Raw genomic sequence first — 17,442 nt, forward strand, 5'->3', positions numbered from 1 at the left:
TCAATTCAAACTCGCATTTTTCTTCATACTTTCTTGAAGAAGAAAAAACTTTCACAATGCAAATGCGGGAATTTGATAAAAACAAGAAGAAATGTCAGTGTTCTGCTGCATTTACAACTTTTATTAGTTATCGACCATGAAAGGACTGTGTTAGTTAATTGATAAAAAGCCGGGCCCGTATTTCCGTTAGAACCACGTGTGATGTCGCTCTGTTCAAAAAGATGCGCTCAACGGTTTTTAATAAACCGTATTTTGCACAGTAAGGTGACCCAAATCAATCCCAGAAAATAGATTGCAATATATCCAGAGATATAGCTGAAGGTATTGCTGTCAACTATACTAGTCGGCTTAATCATGAAAAGTTGCCCTGTCGTTACCAACGGTACATCTCCTTTAATCAAGGAATATCTAATTGTGGCGATACCAGGAGGTATAATAAATTCGAAGGGACGGGCGGCCGTTTGGGATTTAAGTGGACATTTCTTTGGTATCTCAAAAGAGGCCATAACTCATTGATCGTGTTGTGTAGGCTGACATATACAGCATGCCTCTTTCTAAACCTGCCAATCTGTACGCTGAGAATGTTATGTTTCCTGATACTTTTACCAAATGAAACAAAACGTCCCCGAAGAGTACGACTTTTCCATGAGTGCTGTATAAATAATTGTGACGAGTGTTGCATTCCGGTGGGATCGAGGTTATGACGCGTTATGTGTGGTATGTGGAGGGAAATAAGTTAGAGACGGGTAAAGTTCAACTCATCGCATGGTTGTTGTAGCTCTAAACACGTTCTTTAGAGGTCTCTTGTGGCAAATTTCCATCAGCACAACGTTGACTGGTCATTACGCTTTACGAAGAACAGGCATTGAAATTAACCAAAGTAAACAGGGTCACCAGAAGCAAGATGGTGAGAGAAAACAAAAAAATCAAACAAGACAGGTCAACCACAAGTTACACAATTAGAAGGAAAAGACATAACATACAAGCATTGAAGAAGTACACCGGTATATTGGCATCTTTTTCCTAACATATTACTGCTATTTATTTGGTAAGACACTGCTTAAGATGCAAGGGTCGTGGGTTCGAACCCCACCCGAGTTTTTTTATATTTGTTCACAGAGTATACAGTGCTAACACACATTGGAGTATACGGATAAAACCAAAATTAATATTCTTTATCCCCGATGCAAATTTCCATCTATTAAAAATACCGCAGTTGGTGTGTTTCGAACATTACATAACCCGTCCTATGTAAGTTAATCTGTCTTAAATAAGTTAAAGACACTGGACACTATTGGTAAATGTCAAAGACCAGTGTTCTAATTTGGTGTATCTCACCCTATGTATAAAATAACAAACCTGTGAGCTCAATCGATCGACGAAGTTGCGAGATAATAATGAAAGAAAAAACCTTGTCATACGAAGTTGTGTGCGTTTGATGCTTGATTTCGAGACCTCAAATTCTAAATCTGATGTCTCGAAATCAAATTCGTGGAAAATTATGTTTTTTCTCAAAAACGATGTCACTTCAGAGGGAGCTGTTTCTAACAATGTTTTATATTATCAACCTCTCCCCATTACTCGTCACCAAGAAAGGTTTTATGGTTAGTTATTTTGAGTACTTACCAATAGTGTCCACTGCCTTTAATAATAATATAGCAATATTTGCGAGTGAGCTCTCTGTAGCCCTTTAGAACTCCGCGGGGTTCAATTCTCATGGGTCAATCCAAGGATTTTTCTTGTCACCCAATCTCGGCTTCTTCAAGAAAATTCTCCTGCATTGCAAACTGACGTACGTAGCGTGGAGAAGCCATTATATTAATTGGATGCCATTTTAAGCGAACTCTACTATCTCAGTGCAAATGCGTTCTATAATTAGCACGGATAATGACGAGCTAAAGTTAATTGAACACGGACGTATAGTTTCTAAGTGATAGGGACAACAAGTTATTTTGACATTTTTGTGTGCATTAGCGCCATCGTGCCGTGAGCTGTTAGTAATTAAACAAGTTTGCTTCGTATGTCAAGGGCATATTAATCATAATTTATGATTGTGTGTATAAAAATACCGGCTAATCAGCTACCATGATTGTTGTGAGACTTTCGTTCTGACCAAAACGGAATAAATTAAATAAGCAAAAAAAGAAAAAAAGAAATCAATATGAAATATAGGAATACTTATATTATTTGAGGTTAAAAACTATACAATAAAAATACTACCGTTCTTATCATATAATTACCCATTTTGTTAACCTGGGAAATTACAGTAGATCGAAACTAATCGAAACTTTAAAGGAACACGTTGCCTTGGATCGGTCGAGTTGGTCTTTGAAAAGCGTTTTGTGACCGTTTGTTATAAAATGCATGTGGTTAGAAAGATTATGTAAAAATAGAATACAATGATCTACACAAATATGCCTCGAAATTGCGTGGTTTTCTTTTTACCTCGTCCAATAATACGGTCGGGGACGTAAAAAGAAAACCGTGCAATTTTGAGTGATACTTGGGTGGATCATTATATTATACTTTTAAAACATCTTTCTAACCTTATACATTTTATAACAAACGGTTTCAAACGCTTTTTATAGACCAACTCGTCCGATCCAAGGCAACGTGTTCCTTTAAGTTGTCAACTTCACTGGTTATTTTCAGAATCAATATTACTCACAAGAGAGTTACACATGGTCTACACAACTTAAACATGTTGAACAAAATTACAAAAGTAGAGCGCGCACACACCTGCAACCTATACATCCCAAATTGGGAGATTGCTTGCAGAATCCAGATCCAGAACAGCAAACCTCACCTAAAATTACTCCCACCATGCAAGGTTTCAAATCCTACTTGGTACCCGGTTCTCAATGTAGCCCATGACTCAATACAAGTTGGATCTAAAATGTAAGCCGCGCCAGTACTCGCTATTCCGAAAGCAACCCATGTCACTATATCTGAATAAAAATCCAGCCAAATAATAAAACTAAATTATAAATAAATCATGGCTAACTAAATGTAATCAGAGTCAATATGACGTCACGTCATTTTGTAATACACCCGAGTTCATTACTATTGATGACGTGTACACAATCACGCATCCATCCATCCATAAAACATTTCGTGTTATACCAGCATGATACATGATCGATACCTTTACTTATTCAGCCGAAAACAAGTTTGTTTTTTTTGGGGGGGGGGGGGAATGTTCCAACTTTCTCAATGGAACTTATGCGTTGAATGTATTATGCCGCCATTTTGGCGGTGAAACGAAGCAATGGAATCGCACATCTAAGTACATGATGTGCCTTGGCGTGGCCAGTGAGCAACATGCTGTGCTCGGATTGGCCAATGAGCAACATTGACCTTTAGTTGTTGGCCTTTTCTTTTGGTTGCCCTGCCGTCGATCTATACTTCGATTTTCCTAATCGAAGCTAACACGCGTTGTGAAAGTGCACACAATCCTTTAACAACAAAACCTAATTATCATTTGGTGTTAACTCGTTTTAAGGCTGGAAGGAGACTACCTAAACCCGAGGAGATTTTCACAGGTCAAAGCTATCGTTAAAGTGAACTCTTTCAAGTAAAAGGCAAAACCAAAACACCCACATCGATAGCATTGTCAATGGACACAACGTGTTGTGACAATCATCAGCGGATAAGTCATAAAGATATAATATTTGAAGATCGTGTACCAGCTTTCATAGCTCATTACTCACAACATGAGCCCTGAGTTGAACTAACCACACAAACATCGGCCCTCATTAAACAAAGCTAAGTGGGCGCCAAGGAGAGGAGGGTTCCAGCTCAAAAAAATGTGTACACAGATCTTAGAATCGCTTCCAAATGTGACTGGAAAAAAATGCGGTTCATCATGCGCGAAGAATCGAAGAGAGTGTCCGAGGGGTGGCTCGCCGTGGACACCCTTTGTATAAGCGTCCCTCGATAAGGCTAGACGTAGTCTATAGACGCAGTCTCTCAGACGTAATACTTAGTGTAGTGGTTTACAATGTCATGTCCACCGATCTCATCTTGAATATTTTCTTTACTCTAGGGTAAAGCAGTAGAGTCCCATAATGTGCATGCATAATTAACACATGTACCAAAAAAAAAAAAAAATCAATAATAATAGTAATAATCTGAGAGCGAAAGCATCAGAATTAAACCACCCTTTCGAACGTTACCATAAAAGTTAACGCGATATTTCAATGCGAATAATCAGTATCTTGATTTTGAAAAATACTATATAAAATATGCCATCATTTCAATGAATCAAAATGCGTTTGAGGCACTTCCCTTGGAAATTATAATTTTCTGGTAACATGTTGTGCAGGATGATTGTCGGCTTGTTCACCTTAAGGTTTTTTTTCTACGGCAGTATTAATAGCACAATGCGTTCGTTAAATGCCCTGCCTACGAATGCGTATTGTAATATTTTGTTTTCAACTGACAAATTATGCAAGGTAGACTACAAATTTACAAATAGCCGTCCGATAAGTACTAAATAGTATGACAAAACAGACCAGATGTTTTGGCATGCAGTCTCCGAACGACTGCGTCATAATGACTCCCTTTAGCAGCCAACAGTAGCCACGAATGTCATTAATGTTTTTTTTTATATCCCGTCCAAATTGGACCGATTTACTCGGGAACAATTCCACCATCATTTCACCCCTGGTCGGTTGCCATGGTAACCATAAACCTTCATTGACGTCAGTTGTCCATGTACCGATTCTTAAGAGGGTCATTATGAGTGATTTGCCGGCGGCGGTGCTCATTTGTACCCCCATACAATCTTTTGGATGTATTGATACGAAAAAGGATTGTACAGTCCATATAAAAAAAATTGTTTGTAATTAACCAAGTGTAACATCAGTACGTTAGGAGAAGAGGCATCCGTGTTTATAATAATGATCGTACGTTTGGTAGATCCGTCGCTTCGTGCTTTAAACCCATGCCAGCTTTCTCGACGTTCACTTCCAGCTAATTACATTGACAACTCCCAATCGTTTTTTATGAAGGTTACTCGATTGCTTTCATTTACCGTTTTGACATCTCCAGGTATTTATAGATAATGAACTCTGTGGTATCTCAAATGGCTCTGGAAATTTTTCTCTTTTCATCGTAGAACCAAAAACTTGAACTTTGATTTTATCAGGCTGATAGTGACCTTGGGTTAATTGAGACAAAATTTTCACCATTGTAGGTCCTACAAATCGCTCGTAAATAACGAGCTGATTAAAGGCACTGGACACTATTGGTAATTGTCAAAGACCAGTCTTCTCACTTGGTGTATCTCAACATATGCATAAAATATCAAACCTGTGAAAATTTGAGCTCAATTGGTCGTCGAAGTTGCAAGATAATAATAAAAGAAAGAAAAAAAACATCGTCACATGTGTGCTTTCAGATGCTTGATTTCGAGACCTCAAAATCTAATTGAGGTCTCGATATTAAATTCGTGGAAACTTACTTCTTTCTCAAAAACTACGTTTCTTCAGAGTAAGCCGTTTCTCACTTTATTTTATACTATCAACAGCTCCCCATTACTCGTTACCAAGTAAGGTTTTATGCTAATAATTATTTTGAGTAATTACCAATAGTGTCTTTAAGTGAACGAGATCATGATTTGGGCCCAATTTCATAAAGCTGTGTGGCAGAAAATACTACTTGACAAATATGTTTGCTAAGCAACAAGTGACTGAGGCAGCAGTCGCAACAATGTAAATGTAATTGTTGCTGGTAATCTGCTTCTGTTAAGCAATACTTGTCTTCGCTTAGCAAGTTTTTGTGAAATTTGGCTTTGTCTCGGCCTGAATCCAGTGACATTAGCAGATAGTCCATACGTCTTCGATCTTCTTCACAAAACAAAAAACAAACTAGAAAGGTGCTTTTAAACGCCTTTTCGAGTGTGTTTTTGTTTAAAACAACTACAAAGCTGTTCCATTTGTTTAAACGATCCAGACCTTTTACAATAACAGGGGGAAGCTTGGTTTCCACGTAAATTGCTTTTCGTTTGAAGAAAACAAAATAAGCACACTTTAATGGGGCGCGTTTTTACTTACGAACGGGGCTTGTAAAAAGCCTCTTCCTCAAAGTTTCGATTAAAACCTAACATTCACTGCTGCTAATAATATGCAATGACGCGTACATGTAATGGAATGTTTGAGCTACATGGGTGCACACACAAAGTGCATGGTAAAACAAATGTGTAAAATATACAAACGATTTGTGTAAAAACTTACCAAACTCAAATACCAAACTCCATGGTAAAGTTTCACGCTACATAACGTTTATGTAATGTTATATACTTTTACAAATCTGTTGTCAAGTTTTGTGTTGATCATGAAAGTTTTACATATTTATCGGGTTATGTGTAAATATTACATAATAAAGAGTAAGGATGCCATTATCAAGTGCTTTATACTTCTATCTTTGTACTGTGTATACCATGCAGTTGATTTTGAATGAGAAAAGGTGTGCATAACAGACTTTTATCACGGTGTGAACATCTTGATTTTACTCCATTCCAACTCATTGTAACCAAACTGAGGCTGGACGAAATAATAGGCTGGTGCCATGTTTGCGCCATGAGTTTTAACGTTCATTACTGTGGAAACAGGGAACATGACCAAGATGGTGACAGCGTGATAAATGTATATAGGACTGTGTCTTAAATTAACACTCACTGGTAACTACATGTAACTGCATTGCCTTTTTTTCAAAACTGATGTAAAATCTCTTCTTGTTTTCCTTTTTTTCCACAGAATCTTGATGAGTGGTCATTTGACATTTTCACCCTGAACGAAGTGAGTGATGGGCATGCGCTGAAATGCACAGCTTATGAATTATTCACGAGATACGACCTCATTGCAAAGTTTAAAGTGAGTATCTCGATCGTGTTAATTAAAAACAGTTGAAGTTTGACGACTTATTTTAAAGCTGTGTACGTTTTCGATTAAACATATTATACGGGTCAACTATTAATAGGCCCTTTCGGCTTCGAATCCAGCTTCGGCTCAGTTTAGCTTGGCCCCGCGGTTGTTTTTACAAATAACTGTGCGTGTTTTGCGTACGCGCTCAGGGCTTCAGACGAGAGGACGGAGCCTGAAGCCGAATCAAAAGCCGAAGCCGTGATTTCGAAAGGGGCCATAATATCGTGATGTTTCTCAAGTGTGGTGCAAGTCTAGCATCCGCCGCGCAGCCCTCCCTTAACACTACATTTTGATTGCCCAATAAACACGAGTGTTCATAGACGTACCGAGCGGAACCCACGATGTCTAAGTGCAGTTACCAGTCTTCTCGAGTCACTCTTTCAATTTTCCAAATTAGAATTTGCTGATAAGCTCCTTAGCACATGTAAAGTACCGCAATTCTTGGAGCAAGTCTTGAGGGACATCTTAAGGAAGGGCAACTACCCCTTGGTGTAGAGTAGAACAAATCACAACTTAAAAATAGGCATCGTCAACTCCCTCTGGGCACCGAGGAAGGGGGGTTGTCTTCCTCATTTTGCGCGCCGAGGAAATGCAGGTCTGTCCCCATGGCTTAATCGTGTGCAGCCTGCTGCTGATGATGATGGTGTCCAATCGGCCTAATGAGTGCACGCTGTACTGATTACCCATGCATATCTTGAGGAGATATTTCATGAGATCCTTTGCCTGCTTCTTGGAACATCTTGCTCGGCATAGCCGGACTGTTAATTATTTAAGATATGCCGACTGTCATTATGATATTTTATTCATTTACGAAGTACACAATTTCGTATAGCTGCATGTCATGTCGACCATAACCCTTTATGTTATAATTGATAAACTGCAAATTACAGACATTAACGGGGCCATTACGAGCCAACTCTAACGAAAGTTGCTATTTTCTTTTGAAATGATTCCCAAGTGATTCATTTTCTGCGTGTATAAGTCTTCACCCAAGAACAGATCTAGAACAAACCCCTAGATATGGCAGCTTCATTAAAGCCCATAGAAACGTGATATCAGATAAAAGTTATTAATATCCGCTGTCAGTTTAACCGGAAAAAAAGGTCTAAAGAGAAATCTGGATTTGAGGCAAAGGCAGTGGACACTATTGGTAATTAAACAACATATCTATTGGAATAAAACCTGTTTTTGTAACAAGTAATGGGGAGAGGTTGATTGTGTAAAACATTGTGAGAAACGGCTCCTTCTGAAGTAATGTAGTTTTCGAGAAAGAAGTAATTTTTCATGAATTTGATTTCGAGACCTAAGATTTAGAATTTGAGATCTCGAAATCAAGCATTGAAAGCATGAGTGGGTGTTTTTTCTATGGAGATACACCAACTGAGAAGACTATTCTTTGACAATTACCAAGTGTCCAGTGTCTTTAAATGTGCAATGTTATATATTTAAAGGCATGGACAACATATGCAACAAATAACACTAATATTGGTCATTGAAGTTGCAATAGAATTATGAAAGAAAAAACACCTTTGTTGCCCAATTGTGCTTTCAGATGCATAACAAAAGGTTTCAGACTTCAATTTTTTATAATGTTACTTCAGAAGGAGCCGTTTCTCACAATGTTTGATATTACCAACAGCTCTCAATTGCTTGTTACCAAGTAACTTTTAATGCTGACAATTGTTTTTGAGTAAATACCAATAGTGCCCGAGCCGTATATATCGCGGGCAACATCGAAACCGCGTGTTACACTGATTTCAATGACATCTAATTTCGATAATAAGCCAAGGACTCTCAGAAAAGCGAAACCTCATTTCAACGCAAGTGTTTAATTATCTCCACATCGATATCGAAATTAGAGGCATTAGAGGCATTATCAACCAATCGAAACTCAGTTCGGAACCAGAAAAAAAAGACAATTTGGAAGGGTTGTTTATAGAAACCGGAAAGAGACCCGTTGATCGCTAATTGCAACGGATTGATCTGAAGATATAGGCCTACATATAATTATTTCGGAATGCTTCAAGATCCATTCGAATTTTTACCATGCGGTGATCTTTAACAGAAAAGCAGATCTGGCAGCTTCATTAAAGGTCAACGGAACGTGATATCTGATTAAAAACAATAATAGTGGATTTCAGTCATATAGTGAGTTTTCTTTGGAATTGAAAACTTCAGATGACACAAGTTCGGTGAAATGAATAAAACACGTACCACATATCTTAAATGTAGCATCGGTGTACGATGTTCTGATGCAAGGCAAATTTCCCAAAATAATCAACCAGATTCAATTTAATTAATTTTTGTGTACCCATACACCGATGTGTGTTAGCACTGTATACTCAGTACTTTCCCGAGTCCTGTGAAAAACTATCACAGGCATATTACTCGGGTGGGATTCGAACCTACGACCCTTGCAATTCTAGAGCAGTGTCTTACCAACTAGACTACCGAGGTTGCCCGGTAGCTAGAGGCAGTTCGAATCCTATGTTTTGGCAGCGGGTACCGCAATAATTATAAGAGATGTTAAATTTGCATCGGGGATAAAGGCTATTAATTTTGCCGTTTTGAGCAAAACCAGTACTAGGTTGTCAATCGAAGCTTTGAAAGTCATGTCCTATTTCGGCTTGTATTGTTATATTTAAAGCAATGTTCTCCTATGATAAATGAAGATAAACTAATACAAATTCAATCCATAAATCCAATTTGAAAAGAACATACGGACATTCTGAAACTCAGCAGAACAATTCAGAGTGATAAAATGTTGTTCGCCATAAAATAATGGTGGGTGTAAGAGAAGATGGCAATCCACTTTAAAGGGAGCCACGACTGAGGGTTGCTATGTAATCGAGACGATGTGTCTTAGCATCCCATGCACGGGACGTAAAAGGATCACGTAAAAGAGACCCACAGAAACCAGTGATTTATGCACGTCCACGTTCAATCAATGAGAGAACCAGACTATGCTAGGATATGATGCTCCAAAGCACGAGGGCGTCGTGACCGTTACGCCGTAATTAAATCCACGGTGACGTGAGTACTTCAGGGTACTACACTTGTCCTCTCTTCTTGCGGTGGGGCAAGTTAGCAGCAATCGGACAAGAAAAACGGCAAGCAAACAATACATTAAAAACAAGCAAATATATTGAACAGACTATAAAACACGTTTGTGTAATCAACAACCAGAAGGCAAATGTGACGAATTGGTAGGACCAGTAAATACGCACCGTTTGTGGTTTTCTTTCTTGCTTTATCCAGAGGATGATTTGAAAATAAGAAGAAGAGCAATGATATGAGTTTGGTAAAACAAGAAATCCATTTCAATATTTTGTAAAGAATGTTTTGGAACGCGCTATCTTTTCATGTTTGTTGATTTAACGGTCGGAAAGACAATACACAAGCCTGTTTTTCAAGCGGGAACTTTAAAACAAACAAATTGTGACAAAGCATGAGCCGAAAGGTTCACATATTCATGTAAGTGAATGTGATCGGTTCATTGCTAACCAATGGTTGACATTTTGGATAGCTTTTTATTAAGTCTGTATCTAGCGCAGAGCTAAAGGTGTCCGAACATTACCCTACTTCTTTTCATTGTGACGTGTATAATAGCTTCACTGTGGATCTAGTGCCGTCGCTGTTGGAAACGCATCTCGATCGATAAAAATTAAAAGAAAACATGGCGTTTATTTCAGCCTCTAGAGACTCCATTGTGACCTTGTTCAGAAACGCCTCTTGACATTTTATTTTTTTCCCTCCAAACAGTCAAACCATCATTGCATTATGCAGTCGGAAACCCGCCCTTTCGATATGCGTTTCCCTGTGTTCTTGTAAAGTGTACGCGGTTGAACTTTTGCGTCCGGATATTGGGCAGCAAGTGTGAATACTTGTTCAAGTTTATTGACGATAAATCATTTCTCTTTCTTTGTTGTCACTATAGATTCCTGTTCAGAACCTCAACTGTTTTCTTGAGGCCATGGAAAATGGCTACAGTAAGCATGGCAACCCATACCACAACCTGCTGCACGCTGCTGACGTCACGCAAACTCTTCACCATATGCTGGTCAAGATGGGGCTAATGGTGAGAAGAAACACAAATAAGAGTCTCTAGGATTACCATTCAAGACAAGTCAAGTTAAATCACCATGCATTTCATACTCCTTTTCTCAACATATAAAGTGTACAACATATTACATAGATAAGCAAAATAATAAGCACAGAGGATGGAGGGAAAATATCTAGATGTTAATCTAGATGTTAGCCAAGATGAACTATGCAGTCAGATTAAGCCAATGCTTGTAGAAAGACAGCCTAGACAGAAGGAGACAAGACAAACATATAACAAGAAAGCGTTCACAAAACAACATATTTGGTTGCTATGAGAGAATTATGTTTCAACAAAGCTGGGCTAATCAAATGGTCGATGAAAAAATGTACAAGCTGCACTGACCATTATGCTACGTGCAACATTTAATTGGAACATTATTCATTTTCACCGCTAGTGGCTTCTTGAATGATGTTTTTTTTGAGTCGCTGCTTGCCATGATTCGAATACTTGTCCTTGTGTGAACTATGGACCCTAAAAGTCATTTTGCTAATTCTTCCAAAAAAAACGTTCTGACTTTTATTCTCGGCCCGTAATGAAATTAATTTCCTTTCTAACATTTTGGGTTTAATAGATGTTAAATTTGCATCGGGGATAAAGAATATTAATTTTTGGTTTTGAGTATACAGTGCTACACACTGAGTATACAGTGCTACACACATCGGTGTATATGGGTAAAAACCAAAAATTAATATTCTTTATCCCCGATGCAAATTTAACATCTATTAAATCGTTTGCAGTACCCGCTGCTAAAACATATGATTCGAACTGCCTCTTGCTACCGGGCGATCTCGGTGGTCTAGTTGGTATGACACTGCTCTAGAATTGCGGGGGTCAAGGGTTCGAATCCCACCCGAGTAAAATGCCTGTGATTTTTTTTTCACAGGACTCGGGAAAGTACTGAGTATACAGTGCTACACACATCGGTGTATATGGGTAAAAACCAAAAATTAATAACATTTTGGGTGATCATTTTTTAATACAATGTGCAAGTAGTGTGTTAGTTGAATACAGCAACAAGAATTTAACTCTAATAATTTCTGCGCAATAATTGTTGGGAACAAAACTCAGGAACCGTTCATGTCGGTAAAGTATCTGCACAGACTCGAGCATTGCGATGAAGAAAAAAAAAACAGGCTTCCACGTTTAGTCGAATGACATTACTATCTGCCAATCGATATTGCTTGTGACTAATTGAGTTTGGCGAGGTACCCATTGGCAGTGTATGGCAACCACGTCCACGTTACCTGCCTCTGTATTTATAGCACACATACTTGTTTCATGTTGGATTTAAAGGTGCATGTATACAGCAATTTGGATTTCAACTCAAGAGAGTTGCGTTTTTAAACAGGGTTGTCTTTAACTTGGGTGAAACCGTTTTCAAAGCCACTGAAGAGCGATAAAGGACAATTCTATCATGTTTTCAAATTGATAAAAATACATTAAAACAATACTTAGTGAGAAAATAGAATGAGCTGTTTCAAGCTTATGACCAACCGAGAGGATCTATTCATGGTATAAACGCAATGAATATAGTTAATGGCCTGACGTTTCAACCCTTGCAGAATCTTTCTCGTTAGAAAGACGTCTCGTGAGAAAGAACCTGCTATGGTCAAAACGTTGGGTCATTAAAGACACTGGACACTATTAGTAACTGTCAAAGACCAGTCTTAACACTTGGTGTATCTCACAAAATCCATAAAATAACAAACCTGTGAAACTTTCAGCCAGCTCAATTGGTCATCGGAGTTGCGAGATATCTATAAAAGAAAAACACCCTTGTCACACGAAGTTTTGTGCTTTCAGATGCTTGATTTGCGAGGCCTCAAATTCTAAATCTGAGATCTCGAAATCAAACTCATGGAAAATTACTTCTTTCTCGAAAAGTATGTCACTTCAGAGGGAGCCGTTTTATACTATCAACTTCACCCAATAACTTGTTACCAAGTGAGGTTTACTTGTGCTAATGATTATTTTGAATAATTAGCAATAGTGTCCACTGCCTTTAACAATTTAAACACTTGTATTTTTAACGCTTGGACAAGAACAATTAATATTTTAATTGACACTTTTGTCTTTGTAATCACAAACTATACATCCAACACAGTGAATAATGGTGGAATGCTTTTAAATCACAATAGTATTGTACGAAACATAATCTTCAAAATCCATTATTGCTGTTTAGTGTTAGTCTCAAAACCAAGTTAATATCCATTATGCTAATTTATTTTTCTCTCTTTCTGTTTCTAACAGCACTGGTTGACTGATATTGAGATCATTGCAGCACTTTTGGCGGCAATAATTCACGATTTTGAACACACGGGTACGACCAATGCTTTCCACGTGAACACAGGGTATGTTGATCTCCATTGCGTCATAACCTCATTACATTTGAACTCTCGTAAACCCTTAGTTTGTGACGACCCAATAGAGCTAGAATGCGTACCACGACAATAAGCACTTTTTTGTATTACTATTTAGCTCTTTTGAGGTATGCTGGACATCATAGGAGTGCACTGTTTGGTCGGGGTGTATACGGACGAATTTACCCAAGAGTGCCATAGCATGGTGTCAGACATATCTAATAAGGGGTTGCTCTAACACAATACGAACAAACATTTTTCAAAGGGAAATTTGTACGTGATTTTACCCACATGGGATTCGAAGCCATGTTGTTTTAACGATATATAGACGAAGTAATTTCCTGAGAACAAAATAGGTCCACTGTGGACAGTCCACACAGTGTTGTTTACGGTGTTGTCATAGACAGGGAGTTTTATAAAGTGTACAGAACAAAGTTGTGTCTAATCAGTGTTCCAATCTAGTTCTATGGTGACAGTTGCGCAACGACCTTTCTTAATAATAGTGTTCCTTGCGTACATTCCAGCCTCATTTTTATTACCTCGATCAGCTGCAAAGTATTCATAATTCAGAAGCGATATTACTCAAGATACCCTCGTGTTTCAAGGAATAAAAACGCTGTGGGAATTTATCTCAAAGCCTATTGCAATTTTATCAAACTAATTTATTCGACTTCATGCTTGGAATTTCCTTAAATAGTCCCCACGAAAGGAAATGGATTCAATATGCTCGACAAGTAATCCCACATGAATTTTAAATTGTCTGGCTACAGTTTGGTGTATTAACATTCACATTGGTCAGTTATTTTACTATTCTATATATAATTGACAACCATATTATTCAATGTATATTTATGGGTTTTGTTATGTACTACCTGGAACTATGTTCTCTCGTATTATAAACAGATTTATTTTCAACTCTAGAATTTGTTTCTCCTTTAAATCCGATATTAAAGATTTAGTTTTTAAATAGTCGGCGTTTACACAGGCTTCTATATTTAAAGCGAATGTATCGAATTAGATGAATAAATTGTTTGTGATTTTGAGGGTTTTGTCTTGGATGTCGGATCAGTATGGCTTTATTCTTTCTTTGCAAGCAATCTCACACACAATCCCCTAAAGGTCACCAACCAAATCACATTGTTGTTAAAGGCAGAAATATTTGTAAGCAAAACTACTTACTTGGTAGCAAACAATTGGGAGCTGTAAAAGCATTGTGAGACACGGCTTCCTCTGAAGCAATATGTTTTTTGAGAAAGAAGTAAATTTTGAATTTTTGATTGATTGATTGAAAACACTCAAACAAAGACCGGACGTGACTTGAGACCTCCAGTCTTTTTTTTGCATCTGAAAGCACACAAATTTGGGCTATGTGTTTCTCTTTTCTTCATTATTTTCTAGCAACTTCGAAGCCCAATCGAGTCAAAATTGTTACAGATTTATTATTTTATTATTTTATTATTGGGGTAAACCAAGTGAGAATACTGGTTCTTGACAAATTACCAAAGGTGTCAAGGGGTTTGATTTTACAATGAGTTAATACTAGTCTTACATCAAGTTAGGAAGAATTACTTATCCTAACTTAGGACTATAGCCTAAGTTTTTAATATCTCCTAGGACTAGGACCAGTCCTAAGTTCTTTGTGAAACCAACCCCATATCATTTAAATATAACACTAACCACTTTATTTGCATCCTTGGTTTCACTTCCACACGTCATAATAAACTATTTACTGTTTGTGTCCATACAGGTCTGACATGGCGTTACTGTACAATGACAGAGCCGTTCTAGAAAACCATCACATCAGCAGTTCCTTTCGACTGATGAAGGAAGACGATAAGAACTTCTTGGTGAATGTCAACAGAGACGACTACACGTACGGAAACAATCATCTCTTAATATAAACTATAAAGTACCACAAACTTACACTTATCTTGACAAACTTTGTAACCGTTTATCACGGTTTCTCGACATTTAAGACTCACAACCAAAGGTTATGTGTACCTGGTTCAAAACGCCATGACAGTGCAGAACGTGAGAGTGTTCTACAACAAATAATGAAATGCTGATGCAACACTGATTTAGCTCGATTTTAAGCTTGATGTTGATCTTAAAATCTGCATCATTTTGCAAATTGAAATGTTTCTTGAATTATTTTATAAATATCACAACAAAATAGTGCTGCACTGTTTATTATGTGTTCTTTACAATGCAAGCTTTTCCTTAAATTAATAATAGAAGAAAACATTTGAAATGAAAATTACTCAGGGGAGCTGAATGTAGGAATGGGAGACTTTTGGGACGCTTGGTGGCAGCAGACTTACTAGGTAAAATCCATTGTTCTCGGTAATGTGCTCACGCTCATAACTACGTAAACAATGGAAATTTACCTTGTAAGTCTGCAGTGCTGCCACCTAGCGTCCCAGAGTCCCCCATTGATATTTCTCGCCCATTCAATTCAATTCAATACGACATTTATTTCATATTGACATCCTCAGTGACAATGAATACAATTTGTATAAGGTCAATTTTTAACAGTAGTTTGCAACAGAATCAATATAACTTGTTTACAGTAAGTAACCTTATGAAAGAGGAGCGACATTAATTTCAATTTCACTATTTTGTTATTGCAGAGAACTTCGTAACCTGGTCATCGATATGGTCCTAGCTACCGACATGTCCTACCACTTCCAACAACTGAAACAAGTTAAGACCATGATTGGTATGGCAGACAGGTTGGTGAATTTCCATTATTTCTATAGTATAAACTGTCTCTCTTTTTTGGAAGCCTAGAGCATTGGGAGCGATAGGCCGTACCTCTGACATCACATGCTTACAACAACAAAAGAGCCACAATGCCTGGACATCGTGCATGTTCATTCTTAACCCTTTAGTCCCTGCACCGCCCGAGTTTGTTGAAATCCAATTTCTCAAGATTCTTGCAGTAAATTACTGGAATCGTAGTTCAAATTTTAAAAGATAGCCATGGCTTAATGTGTATGCACAATTTTTTACCCTTTCGGTAATATTTGTATAAAAGTACAAGTTCTTATGGGAACAATAAATGCCTCTCGTTAAACGGCTACGGTACTTTTTATGGCGAATATTTTTGTGCACGGATAAAATGGACACAATGGCTTTTCAAGGCTTTTGTCTGGCTCAATGCTCATACTGATTAAATGCGAAGCCGTTAATTTTCGACAATATCGTCATAAATGATGAACAGTTTCCTGTTTACTAATGAGCGTCTTATTGTTCGTAAGAGCTAAATTATTTCATCATCATTTGCTTCGACAAGTCAACTGTGAAGGGAGAATTTATAACTGGGTGAACTCAAACACTCAAACAAATAAACCTCCAAACTTGTTTTTTAACTTTTTTTTCTGACAAAGCAAGTTTTTAAATCCACTGACGACCATTGTGTTGACATTATAGTGTACAATCAAAGCTTCTTTTCCGTTGTCATTGTTAAACATTACGGGAAAATACGTGTTGTGTCAAGGCTAGGTGTTCTTCAATGAATTAGTGTTTTTCATATTAATAATCATTAATTTCCTTATATATTGCTCCCTTGTTGATGCTGTACCATTTATAGAATAAACTATAAATAACATCAAACCTTGGGATACAACCATGTAGTCATTCTCTTTTGAGGGATTGTTGGCTCTAAAAGGAGCCGGTTTGGTCTCGACAGTTTACTCCGCTCCTCTTCCGGGAGACAAAACTGTATATATGATACCTTTGAGAAAGACTCTGCTATGGTCATTTGTATTGCATGTCATTATTTTCGTTAGCAGTTTGCATTATATGTAGGTTCCTATTTTTCACTGATTGTAACTAATGATTACATGACTAATATTCTGCCATTTTGTGTCACATAACAGCAGTGCCCTTGACAAACCCAAAGCAATGGCTTTAGCCTTACACTGTGCAGATATAAGCCATCCAGCTAAGGATTGGGCCCTTCATCATAAATGGACCACATTACTTATGCACGAATTCTTCAGACAGGTCAGTACCAAATAATTGCGGAATTAAGTAATCCAGTAATTAT

At 37.7% G+C, this 17,442-nt stretch overlaps 1 protein-coding gene across 3 annotated transcripts in view; it reads left to right on the forward strand.

Moving 5' to 3' along the window:
- The window catches only part of LOC117291173 (calcium/calmodulin-dependent 3',5'-cyclic nucleotide phosphodiesterase 1A-like), a 47,462-nt gene that overhangs the window by 22,650 nt on the left and 7,370 nt on the right, over nt 1-17,442 (forward strand). For all 3 annotated transcript variants that reach the window (XM_033772747.1, XM_033772749.1, XM_033772748.1), the window contains 6 exons: nt 6,759-6,875; nt 10,864-11,004; nt 13,282-13,382; nt 15,139-15,264; nt 16,022-16,123; nt 17,273-17,399. In XM_033772747.1, coding sequence (XP_033628638.1) covers nt 6,759-6,875; nt 10,864-11,004; nt 13,282-13,382; nt 15,139-15,264; nt 16,022-16,123; nt 17,273-17,399 — 714 coding nt within the window. The remainder of the gene's footprint in view (nt 1-6,758; nt 6,876-10,863; nt 11,005-13,281; nt 13,383-15,138; nt 15,265-16,021; nt 16,124-17,272; nt 17,400-17,442) is intronic.

This window comes from Asterias rubens, chromosome 6 (assembly GCF_902459465.1).
Source record: "Asterias rubens chromosome 6, eAstRub1.3, whole genome shotgun sequence".
NCBI classification, from domain to species: domain Eukaryota; kingdom Metazoa; phylum Echinodermata; class Asteroidea; order Forcipulatida; family Asteriidae; genus Asterias; species Asterias rubens.